The sequence below is a fragment of the Nerophis ophidion genome, linkage group LG02 (genome assembly GCF_033978795.1).
Source record: "Nerophis ophidion isolate RoL-2023_Sa linkage group LG02, RoL_Noph_v1.0, whole genome shotgun sequence".
Classification (NCBI taxonomy): domain Eukaryota; kingdom Metazoa; phylum Chordata; class Actinopteri; order Syngnathiformes; family Syngnathidae; genus Nerophis; species Nerophis ophidion.
In genome coordinates, this window is record NC_084612.1 from 76887823 (window position 1) to 76900975 (window position 13153).

A 13153-nucleotide genomic window follows, 5' to 3' on the forward strand; every position below is an offset into this window, starting at 1 on the left:
CACACACACACACACACACACACACACACACACACACACACACGCACACACACAGTAAAATAGCATACAAGGTCACAATAGTGCGTTTCACCCGTTGTCATAGCAACGCCTGGAAACAAAGCCAGGGATCGGCCGTTTGGCAGACTTCCTCGTGCCATAAAATCCTGAATGGGGTCAGCCCGAGTGGTGTGTTGTAATCCAAACAACAGCCCGAGGGGTGTGTTGTAATCCAAACAACAGCCCGAGGGGTGTGTTGTAATCCAAACAACAGCCCGAGGGGTGTGTTGTAATCCAAACAACAGCCCGAGTGGTGTGTTGTAATCCAAACAACAGCCCGAGTGGTGTGTTGTAATCCAAACAACAGCCCGAGTGGTGTGTTGTAATCCAAACAACAGCCCGAGTGGTGTGTTGTAATCCAAACAACAGCCCGAGTGGTGTGTTGTAATCCAAACAACAGCCCGAGTGGTGTGTTGTAATCCAAACAACAGCCCGAGTGGTGTGTTGTAATCCAAACAACAGCCCGAGTGGTGTGTTGTAATCCAAACAACAGCCCGACTGGTGTGTTGTAATCCAAACAACAGCCCGACTGGTGTGTTGTAATCCAAACAACAGCCCGACTGGTGTGTTGTAATCCAAACAACAGCCCGACTGGTGTGTTGTAATCCAAACAACAGCCCGAGTGGTGTGTTGTAATCCAAACAACAGCCCGAGTGGTGTGTTGTAATCCAAACAACAGCCCGAGTGGTGTGTTGTAATCCAAACAACAGCCCGAGTGGTGTGTTGTAATCCAAACAACAGCCCGAGTGGTGTGTTGTAATCCAAACAACAGCCCGAGTGGTGTGTTGTAATCCAAACAACAGCCCGAGTTGTGTGTTGTAATCCAAACAACAGCCCGAGTGGTGTGTTGTAATCCAAACAACAGCCCGAGTGGTGTGTTGTAATCCAAACAACAGCCCGAGTTGTGTGTTGTAATCCAAACAACAGCCCGACTGGTGTGTTGTAATCCAAACAACAGCCCGAGTGGTGTGTTGTAATCCAAACAAAAGCCCGAGTGGTGTGTTGTAATCCATATATATATATATATATATATATATATATATATATATATATATATATATATATATATATATATATATATATATATATATATATATATATATATATATATATATGTGTATATATATGTATATATATATATATATATATATGTATATATACATATATATATATATATATATATATATATATATGTTTAATAATTAACATACTTTAGCAAAAATCAACAGGAAGTTTGATATTTTCACTTCAATACAACAACTGCATTACTTTCACAATGCATTAGATTCTCAAAATAGTGGCTCCAAGGCGTCTTCTAACGCTTATCCGGCCGTGGGTCTTGGGGGCAGCAGCCAAAGGCGGACCCGACCAACGCTGCTTGCAGCTTTAATTATATATATTTTTTTTACCAATGAGAGAGGCCCCACACCAAAATAGTCTTACTGGAAATGCATTGATTATAGATTTGAGGCAGTTTAAATGTGCTTTTATGAATAGCCTTCCAGGTAACACATATTTTGCTACCAGTACCAAAATGTATTTCAATACTTTTCGATACTTTTCAAAGTAAAGGGGACCACTACAAAATGTGGCCTTGATAAAACAAATCAGACTTACTAGACCAGGGGTCGGCAACCCAAACTGTTGAAAGAACCATATTGGACCAAAAATACAACAACAAATCCATCTGGAGCCGCAAAAAATTCAAAGCCATATGACATACAGATAGTGTGTCATGAGATATAAATTGAATTAAAGCTGCAAGCAGCGTTGGTCGGGTCCGCCTTTGGCCGCTGCCAAGCCCTGGTCTAAGTCAGACCTACATAGAGGTCTTTGTTTCATGTCTCTGCGACATTCCTAACAGAAGTTACAAGCAGTTTTGTCTGGGTTTTTTCCAAGGGGGCGCTGGAGCGCAATTTTGACTTTTGGGGTTTGGTTTTTTATTAGATGGCAATTTTCGCCAGTCCTGATGTGTGTGTAAAATTTGGTGAGTTTTGAAGCATGTTAAGGGGGTCAAATTACAGATCAGCGTTTCTGGATGTTGTTGATAAATGGCTTTTGCTTTGCATAGTAGAGCTTTAACTTGCACTTTGAAGCATTTTAAAGGGGTCAAATTACAGCTCAGAGAGTCAAAAATGACATTTTTTAGGAAACTTTGCGCAGCGGTTCCTTGAAGGCGCGTAAAATCAAAACCGGAGCAGTAATCAAAAGTTTGTTGGATAGTTTTAATCAAAAGGGTTCAATCTCTCTCCTGTGCGAGTCTGAAGCCAAAACGACAAACGCACTCGGAGGAGTTTACGTTTGAAAAAGGTGACGGGTTTTTAAAAACTTTTATTTTGAAGGGGTAATTTTTAACTTCCTGTTGATTTTTGCCAAAGGATGTCAATCATCTAAATGTATGTCTAAGTGAGACCTACATAGAAGTTTTTGTTTCATGTCTTTCCGGCATTCCTACTGGAAGTTACAAGCAATTTTGTTTGTGTTTTCTTCCTAGGAGCAGATTTTCCTGTGTTTTATTCAAAAATTGCGCTACAGCACATTTTTTAATTTTTGGGTTTAGTTTTTTCATTATATCGCAATTTCTGCCAGTTTAGATGTGTGTGCCAAGTTTGGTGAGTTTTGAAGCATTTTAAGGGGGTCGAATTACAGCTCAAAGAGGCAAAAATAGCATTTTTTGCGAAAATTTTGTATTGAAGGGGTTTTTGCCAACTTTTTGTTGATTTTTGCCCGAGAAAGTAACATTATGAAATGTAGGTCTAAGTCAGTTCTACATAGAAGTTTTTGTTTCATGTCTCTACGACATTCCTAACGGAAGTTATGAGCAGTCTGTTGTTTTTTTTCCTAGGGAGCGCTAGCGCGCAATTTTCATTTTAGGGGTTTGGTTGCTTAATAACTTGGGAAGGTTTGCTATACCGACGTGTGTGTCAAATTTGGTGAGTTTTGAAGCATGTTAAGGGGGTCAAATTACAGCGCGTAGGTGCGAAATAATAATAAAACACAGCAGTTTCAATAACGTCCTTGGCCCATTGCAAAAAATATTTTTGGGGCGGAAATTTAGTGGGTGTGGTTTATAAACTGCTGCGCTCTATAATCTGGAAATTACAGTAAATAGTAGAATATTAAATTATGAATAAACATTTCTTTTCTTATACGATTCTAGGCAAAAAAGTATCAATAAAATGTGACTTTTACATGATAATGGGCTCTCTAACCATACTTGCTACACGTCACAAAGAAGAAGGAAGCTGATGTAGGACTTTTTATTTGACACATTTTGAGAAGAAAACCATAAGCATCATTTAGTCAAAAGTGGACATGCTCAGGTTTTTCATCTGCTGCTTTTCTCACTTCCTGTCGGGGAGAGAAGGTGTGTCACGCTGATAAGAGGCATTATGTTCCAACAGCGTCCACCTTTACACGTCTTATCTGCCTGCTGCACTTTCTCCTTCACCTCGGGACACATTCACTCACGTATTCCCTTACACTGTTTGGTTGCCATAGCAACAGCTCAAACAAGGCGGTCAGCAGTGTCTGCCGGGATGTCCAACGTGTGTTCAATGGCCCCAATCTTGTCAGCCCATAGAGAGGAGGACTTGTTTTTGTGAGCTGGATCTTCTACTTCAGTGCAAATGTGCAAATAGTCACAATAGAGCAGGGCTCAGCAAGCTTTTTGAAAGCAAGAACTACTTCTTGGCTACAGATTCATGCCAAGGGCTACCAGTTTGATACACACTTAAATACATTGCCAGAAACAGCCAATTTGCTCAAGTTACCTTTAATAAATAAATCTCTCTCTCTCTCTCTCTCTCTCTCTCTCTATATATATATATATATATATATATATATATATATATATATATATATAAAATGGGTATTTCTGTCTGTCATTCCGTCATACATTTTTTTCCTTTTACGGAAGGTTTTTTGTAGAGAATAAATGATGAAAAAAACTTAATTGAACGGTTTAAAAGAGAAAACATGAAAAAAATTAAAATAACATTTTGAAACGTAGTTTCTCTTCAATTTCGACTCTTTAAAATTCAAAACTCAGCCAAAAAAATAAAGACAAAAACTAGCTAGGAAACTAGGAAAATAAACTCTTACATCCCAAAATAATCTTCATGTTTCTCCCCCTGCCGCCACTCATGACTGACTACACATTGTCCATCTTTCTCTAACGGCACCTGTTGTCATTCCAGTGATGATTCACTGTATTTTCTGGACTATAGAGCAGTGGTCCACAACCTTTTTGTAGCTGTGGACCGGTCAATGCTTGATCATTTGTCCCGCGGCCCGGCGGTGGGGATTTTTTTTATTGTTTTATTTTTATTTTATTTTAATTTTTTTTGTCATGGAAAAGGGAGGTTTTTGGATCAGTGCACTAATTGTTTTTATTTTATTTTATTTTAATTTTTTTTGTCATGAAAAAGGGAGGTTTTTGGGTCAGTGCACTAATTGTAAGTGTATCTTGTGTTTTTTATGTGGATTCAATAAAAAAAAATTATTCTGCTGCTCGGTACCAATCGAGCCGCGGACCAGTGGTTGGGGACCACTGCTATAGAGCACATGAGTATTTAAGCCCCTCCCACTCCCTGTCAGGCAAAACTGGACAATCATGCTTACATACTGTACATTATCTTTTGCACTATATTATTAGGGTCCACAGGCCCATTGCAAAAGGACTACACAGGAGTCCTTTTGCAATGGGCCAAGGACCCTATTGAAACTGGTGCGTTTTATTATTCTTTCTTTCTTCCACATCTACGCGCTGTAATTTGACCCCCTTAACATGCTTCAAAACTCACCAAATTTGACACACACGTCGGTCTGGAATGCTTTCCCAACATATTAGGCAGTCAAACCAGTAAAATCAACATTGCGCGCTAGCGCCCCCTAGGAAGGAAAGAAAAACAGACTGCTTGTAACTTCCGTTAGGAATGTCGTAGAGACATGAAACAAAAACCTCCATGTAGGACTGACTTAGACTTAGATTCCCCATTAGAAACTTCTATACCTAAAATCAACAGGAAGTTGGCAAAAACCCCTTCAAAGCAAAATTTTCGCAAAAAATACATTTTTTGCCTCTTTGAGCTGTAATTTGACCCCCTTAAAATGCTTCAAAACTCACCAAACGTGGCACACACATCAGGACTGGCAGAAATTGTGATCTAATGAAAAAATAAAAACTCAAAATTTTGCAATTTTTGAATAAAACACAGAAAAAACTGCTTCTAGGAAGAAAACACAGACAAAACTGCTTGTAACTTCCAGTAGTAATGCCGGAAACACATGAAACAAAAACTTCTATGTAGGTCTCACTTAGACCTACATTTTAATTATTGACATCCTTCAGCAAAAATCAACAGGAAGTTAAAAATTACCCCTTCAAAATAAAAGTTTTGTAAACACCCGTCACCTTTTTTCAAAAGTTATCACCTCTGAGCGCGTTTGTCGTTTCAGCTTCAAACTCGCACAGGAGAGAGATTGAACCCTTCTGATTAAAAGTAGAGAACAGAGTTTTGATTACTGCTCCGGTTTTGATTTTACGCGCCTTCAAAGAACCCCTGCGCAAAGTTACCTAAAAAAATGTCATTTTTGCCTCTTTGAGCTGTAATTTGACCCATTTAAAATGCTTCAAAGTGTAAGGTAAAGCTCTACTATGCCAAGCGAAAGCCATTGATCAACAACATCCAGAAACGCCGATCTATAATTTGACCCCCGTAACATCCTTCAAGACTCACCAAATTTTACACACACATCAGGCCTGGCGAAAATTGCCATCTAATAAAAAACCAAACCCTAAAAATCAAAATTGCGCTCTAGCGCCCCCTAGGAAAAAACCCAGACAAAACTGCTTGTAACTTCTGTTAGGAATGTTGTAGAGACATGAAACAAAAACCTCCTATGTAGGTCTGCATTAGACCATGGTTCGAGTAGCGGCGGCAGCAGCCAAAGGCGGACCCGACCAACGCTGCTTGCAGCTTTAATTTATTATTATGTCTTGTCTACCTTGCACTTTTTTTGAATGTCATTGTCTGAAATAAATTAATAAATCAAAAAAAATTTAATGCAAAATGAAGCTGCACCAACGAAATTTTGGGGGAAACACGTTTTCCCGTTCAAGCCTATACTTTTTCCCTATACTTTGAATCCTGTGGCTTAAAAGACGGTGCGACTAATTTATGGATTTTTCTACACTTTTTTTTTTTTAAATAAAAAGCAAGCTAAAACACTGAAGGTGTTTTTATTTGTTTGTGCTAAGGCGCCATCTTTTGGACAAGTTGACTAACTGCAGCTGCTGTAGTGTCCTTCCATTTAGCGACAGTGTTTGTTTTTTTAACTTCAAGCAACTTCACTTCAAGCAACATTAGTAAGTTTTACAATATAACTAAAACTGTTTATAATCACTAAAGCGTCCCATGTCCGTTGGAGTGTTGTCATGCATGTTTGTACGTGCTATCTTAATGTAATTATGCTAGCGTCGTTAGCATTTGCTAACATGCTTAATTCCAGTAATGATTCACTGTGTTTTCTGGACTATGGAGCACATTGGTATTTAAGCCGCACCCACTACATTTTAAGGGAAACATGTTTTCCCATACAAGCCTCTGCCTTTTCCTACACTTTGAACCCTGTGGCTTAAAAGACGGTGCGGCTAATATATGGATTTCTCTACGCATTTTAAAAAAAATAAAAAGCAAGCTAAAATACTAAGGGTGTTTTTATTTTTATGCAGTCCCCCTCCAAGTTTCTGCTTTTTCCTATTTTTGGCTTTTGGAGTTTTTCCTCGTGTTTTCTGGTGATGTTGTTGTGGTTTGTGCCGCTCTTTGAGGCCAAACAAATACAATTTGATTGATTGATCGTAGTTTTTTTATTTATTTCCTACAGACTCCAAAGCAATCGTGGACGGCAACCTGAAACTGATCCTTGGTCTGGTCTGGACTCTGATCCTGCACTACTCCATCTCCATGCCCATGTACGAGGGCGAGGATGACGAGGTAGCGTCCCGCTCTCGCTTTATGCGTAGATTTGAACAGGCTTCACACAGCGGTCGCTTTTGTTTTCCAGTCCGAGTCCAAGACCCCCAAGCAGCGTCTGTTGGGCTGGATCCAGCACAAAGTCCCGGACATGCCCATCACCAACTTCAGCCAGGACTGGAGGACGGGAAAGGCACTTGGGGCGCTGGTGGACGGCTGTGCGCCAGGTAGACTTTTTCATTCACCCTTTTTAGGTCTTTTTGTCCCGTTCAAACACTGATGACATGTATCAAGCAGACAAGAAGCAAGGAATCATTAAAAGACAGAGTTCAATTTGGCTCAATGAGGAGAGACGTTTGGGGCTGCACACTCGGTTACAATCTTCCACCACGCTCTAAGGTCCAGTCCCACGTGCTCCTCTATTTATTTGGGGGGTCCCCGGTTACATCACTGAGGCTGCTTTTGAAGGAAGGGGGGTCATTTCAGCAGCCCCAGTTAGACACAATATATGATTATTCATGAATGGAAATGTGCTGACACACGTGATATCCCCCTGTCTCTGCTTTGTCTGCGTCACGGCACTCGATGTTCTGGACACAATCACTGATACGAGACGACTCGCAACCTTGGATTGCAAGTTGTCCCTTTACACAGATAGAAAAGTACATCTTCAGCACAATTGATAATAACTATAGCAACGGCCTTTAAGCATAAGAGTTGTGTGATAACTTATACATAATTATTTTAACACTTTTTACGTCACAAAGCAGTCCAACAAAGTATGGACATCATTTTGTGCCTCCTTGTAGTGTATAAAATGTCGCCCTAATCCTACAATAAATTGTGCAACTTTCCAAGTGTGCGACTATGGTGTGTGAAGAGTAACGTAGCAAGTGCGAATAGCTTTCGTTTATGATGATGTTTACATTTGTTTTAATTCTTCCAGTCTTACCGTGTGTGTGTGTGTGCGTGTGTGTGTGTGTGTGTGTGTGTGTGTGTGTGTGTGTGTGTGTGTGCGCGTGTGTGTGTGTGTTTGGCAGGTCTGTGTCCAGACTGGGAGACCTGGGATCCAGTGAAACCAGTGGAGAACGCCACAGAAGCCATGCAGCTAGCAGATGAATGGTTGGGAATCCCGCAGGTTCGATTCCCACTGAAACAAACAAATGGATATTATTCTATAAACAATATACTGTATGTCCACTCTTATTACACAGGTGTCAAACTCCATGTTAAGTCTGGCCTGCCGCATTTAACCTTCATTCTAATGTGGTCCGCCATACGATTTTAGAATGGCCCGCCATAACATTTTGTGGTCAGTTATACGATTTTATTGTGGCCCGCCACGTCATTTTGTAGCCCGCCATACGATTTTATCGTGGTCCGCCACATTATTTTGTTGTCCGCCATACGATTTTATTGTGGTCCGCTATACGATTTTATCGTGGCCCGCCACATAACTTTGTAGTACGCCGTATGATTTTATTGTGGTCCGCCATACAATTTTTTGTGGTCCGCTACATTTTTTTGTGGTCGGCCATACGATTTTATTGTGGACCGCTACATTGTTTTGTGGTCGGCCATACGATTTTATCGTGGTCCGCCACATTGTTTTGTTGTCTGCCATACAATTTTATTGTGGCCTGTCACATAATTTTGTGGTCCGCCATACATTTTTATCGTGGTCCGCCACATTGTTTTGTTGTCTGCCATACAATTTTATTGTGGCCTGTCACATAATTTTGTGGTCCGCCATACGATTTTATGGTGGCCCTCATTTTGTGACCCGCCATACGATTTTATTGTGGTTCGCCACATTGTTTTGTGGTCCGCCATACGATTTTACGGTGGCCCGCCACATAATTTTGTAGCCCGCCATACGATTTTATTGTGGTCCGCCACATTATTTTGAGTTCCGCCATACGATTTTATTGTGGCCCGCCACATAACTTTGTAGTACGCCGTATGATTTTATTGTGGTCCGCCACACAATTATTTGTGGCCCGCCACATAATGATGTGGTCCGCCACACGATTTTATTGTGGTCCGCTACATTTTTTGTGGTCGGCCATACAATTTTATTGTGGTCCGCCACATTGTTTTGTCGTCTGCCATACAATTATATTGTGGCCCGTCACATAATTTTGTGGTCCGCCATACAATTTTATTGTGGCCCACCACATAATTTTATACGATTTTATGGTGGTCTGGCAGATTGTTTTGTGGTCCGCCATACAATTTTATGTTGGCCCTCCACATCATTTTGTGGCCCGCCATACGATTTCATTGTGGTCCACCACGTTATTTTGTGGTCCGCTATACGATTAAATCGTGGCCCGCCACATAATTTTGTGGCATGTCATATGATTTTATTGTGGTCCGCCACATTGTTTAGTGGTCCACCATACAATTTTATTGTGGCCCGCCACATAATGTTGTGGTCCGCCACATTGTTTTGTGGTCTGTCACACAATTTTATTGTGGCCCGCCACATAATTTTGTGGTCCTCCATACAATTTTATGGTGGTCTGCCACAGTGTTTTGTGGTCCGACATACGATTTTATTGTGGCCCGCTACATAATTTTGTGGTCCGTCATGCGATTTTATGGTGGTCCACCATTTCATTTTGTGGTCCGCCATACAATTTTATTGTGGCCCGCCACATAATTTTGTGGTCTGCCATATAATTTTATCGCGGCCCGCCACATAATTTTGTGGTCCGCCATGCGATTTTATGGTGGTCCGCCACGTTGTTTTGTGCCCCGCCATATGATTTAATTGTGGCCTGCCACATCAATTTTGTTGTCCGCCATGCAATTTAATCGTGGTGTGCCACATCATTTTAACATGAACCAATACGTGATTTTAAAATGTGGCACACCACATAAAAGTAATGTGATCCAGCACCTCAAAATCATTTTATGATGGTCAGCCACTTTATTAGTGGTCTGACACGTTATTTTATCGTGGTCAGCCACATTATTTTATAGTCGCCTGTCACGTTATTTTAAATGTGGCACACCACATAAATCTGATGTGACCCGCGAAATCATTTTGTGTTCAGTTCACGTTATTTTATAAAGACCTGCCACGTTATTTTATAGTAGGATGATACGTTATTTTATAGTGGCTCTCCGAGTTATTTTATATTGGTCCACCATACAATTGCGCCACATCATTTTAAGATGGACCAATACCTGATTTTAATGTTGGGCCGCCTTATTTTATTGTGGTTCGCCACGTTATTTTACAATGGCCTGCCACATTTTTTATAGTGGCCCACCACGTTATTTTGTAGTGCTCTGCCATATTATTTTAAAAGTGGCCCGCCATGTTAATTTAAATGTGGCACACCACATAAATTGAATGTTACCAGCCAGGTCATTTTACGTGGACCGCAAGATAATAATATAGTGTTCAGCCACATTAATAGCGGTCTGCCACAGTATTTTTATTGTGGCCGGCCATATTATTTTAAAGTACGCACCACATAAATCTAATGTGACCTGCAAAATAATTTTGTGTTCAGTTCACGTTATTTTATATTGGCACGCCACGTTATTTTAAAGTAGGCCGCCACGTTATTTTATAATGGCCTGCCGCATCATTTTATAGTGGTTCGCCATAAGATTTTATTGTGGCGCGCCACATCATTTTAAGATGGACCAATATTTGATTTTAACGTTGAGCCACATTATTTTATGGTGGCTCGCCACATAATTTTTTGGGTGGTCTGCCGTGTTATTTTAAATGTGGCACATCACATAAATTTAATGTGACCTGCCACGTCATTTATGTGGCCACCAAAATAATTTTATTGTGAGCCACATTATTTAAACTGGCCCACGACGTCATTTTATGGTGGACCGGCACTTTAAAATGACCCGTCCCATCATTTCAAAGGTGGCCTGCCACATCATTTTAAAATCGGCCTGACATGTCATTTATTTGGTCTGGGAAAGTGATTTGTTTCCTCAATTTTGAGAGAAAAATGTTGCCCATGCAATAATTAAACACATTTTAATATTTTCTGATGTTCAAAGCATTTTATTTACAGTTATTGAATCAAAACACTTGAATATCTGCTTATCATCTTGATTTACGATCTCAAAGTTGTTCATCAATTTGTAAAACATTGTTGCCTTTGCAAATTGCGTAACAAAGCTATTATATGTTTATATTTATATCTACTGATACATGTGGCCCTCTGAGGGCCGCCATGATTGTGATGTGGCCCTCAATACAAATGAGTTGACAGCATCTCTCTTATGCCATTGAATAATCTCCCTCCAACATCCATGCTTTTAAAGTGAGTCATATTAATACATACTGTAAAGTAGCGTGTGTAAAGGATATCGACTGGTATGTGCAGGTGATTGCCCCGGAGGAGATTATCGACCCTCAGGTTGATGAGATGTCGGTGATGACCTACTTGTCTCAGTTCCCCAAAGCCAAACTAAAACCAGGAGCACCTCTAAAACCCAGGCTCAACCCCAAGAAGGCCCGTGCTTATGGACCAGGTACTCAGACACTTCTCCACTTTGCACGCATGCATTCTTCTTCTATGGTGATAATAAAATGCCCGTATTTTACGGACTGTAGAGCACATCAAGTTATAAGCCATTTTTTTTCCCATATATTAGCCGTCCCGTGTTGTGAAATGAGTTATTTACACAGAAAGATTCAGTAAATGTTTATTTACATACCTTAAAGGCCTACTGAAATGAGATGTTCTTATTTAAACGGGGATAGCAGCTCCATTCTATGTGTCATACTTCATCATTTCGCGATGTTGCCATATTTTTGCTGAAATGATTTAGTAGAGAACATCGACAATAAAGTTGCTGAAAAAAAAGCCTTGCCTGTACCGGAAGTAGCAGACGATGTGCGCGTGACGTCACGGGTTGTGGAGCTCCTCACATCTCAACATTGTTTATAATCATGGCCACCAGCAGCTAGAGCGATTCGGACCAAGAAAGCGACGATTTCCCCATTAACTTGAGCAAAGATGAAAGATTCGTGGATGAGGAAAGTGGGAGTGAAGGACTAGAAAGAAAAAAAAGACTATACAGTGGGAGCGATTCAGATGTTATTAGACAAATTCACAAGGTTAATTCTGGAAAATACCTTATCTGCTTATTGTGTTACTAGTGTTTTAGTGAGATTATATGGTCGTACCTGTACAACCTGAAGGTCGGCCCCGCACCTTTCTTCAGCACCCGTCGACGGGTGGTGGCGATGCCCATCTCTGCCCTTCGCAAGGGACCCTCTTCGAAACACGATCTTTCTAAAAGATTGCTGCATAATACACTGTACTTTGTGTGTGTGGTCCAATCCAACCGTGTTCGCTTGACATCTCTGTTCCATAGTAAAGCTTCACCGTCATCTTTCGGGAATGTAAACAATGCAACACCGGTTGTGTTTGTGTTGCTAAAGCCGGCCGCAATACACCGCTTCCCACCTACAGCTTTCTTCTTTGACGTCTCCATTATTAATTGAACAAATTGCAGAAGATTCAGCAACGCAGATGTCCAGAATACTGTGGAATTATGCGATGAAAACGGACGACTTATAGCTGGGAATGAGGCTGGAACAAAATGTCCTCTACGATGCGTGACGGCACGCACAGGCGTCATCATACCGAGACGTTTCCGCAGGATATTTCGGTGCAAAATTTAAAATTGCAATTTAGTAAACTAAAAAGGCCGTATTGGCATGTGTTGCAATGTTAATATTTCATCATTGATATATAAACTATCAGACTGCGTGGTCGCTAGTAGTGGCTTTTAGTAGGCCTTTGTTTACAAGCGATGCCTGCAACAAGGCAGTAAAACGGCTGATCAAACAAAACAGAAGTTGCGGGAGCTGGCTTTCCAATCAGCGAAAGGAGACTCAGTAACCCCACAGTGACGTTTTGGGGAATTTACTGAGGAATTTGTGAAACTGAAACAATATAAAAAAAATGCCTTATAAGATAGATAAATAGTACTTTATTAATTCCTTCAGGAGAGTTCCCTCAGAAAAATTAAAAAGTTAACAATACTAACACACTCGTGTTAGCATAGTAGCTAATGCTAACGACGGCAGCTTGATTACATTACGATAGCATCTGCAAATACGC

General features: G+C 40.5%; 1 protein-coding gene and 1 long non-coding RNA gene across 3 annotated transcripts in view; one reads left to right on the forward strand and one right to left on the reverse strand.

Annotated features, from left to right (window-relative positions):
- Positions 1-13153, reverse strand: part of LOC133546085 (uncharacterized) — a 424415-nt gene that overhangs the window by 304660 nt on the left and 106602 nt on the right. The gene's annotated exons all lie outside the window — the stretch shown is intronic.
- The window catches only part of flnbl (filamin B, like), a 105245-nt gene that overhangs the window by 7481 nt on the left and 84611 nt on the right, over positions 1-13153 (forward strand). For both annotated transcript variants that reach the window (XM_061891820.1, XM_061891829.1), the window contains exons 2-5: positions 6946-7055; positions 7126-7261; positions 8075-8172; positions 11405-11552. In XM_061891820.1, the coding sequence (XP_061747804.1) occupies positions 6946-7055; positions 7126-7261; positions 8075-8172; positions 11405-11552 (492 nt within the window). The remainder of the gene's footprint in view (positions 1-6945; positions 7056-7125; positions 7262-8074; positions 8173-11404; positions 11553-13153) is intronic.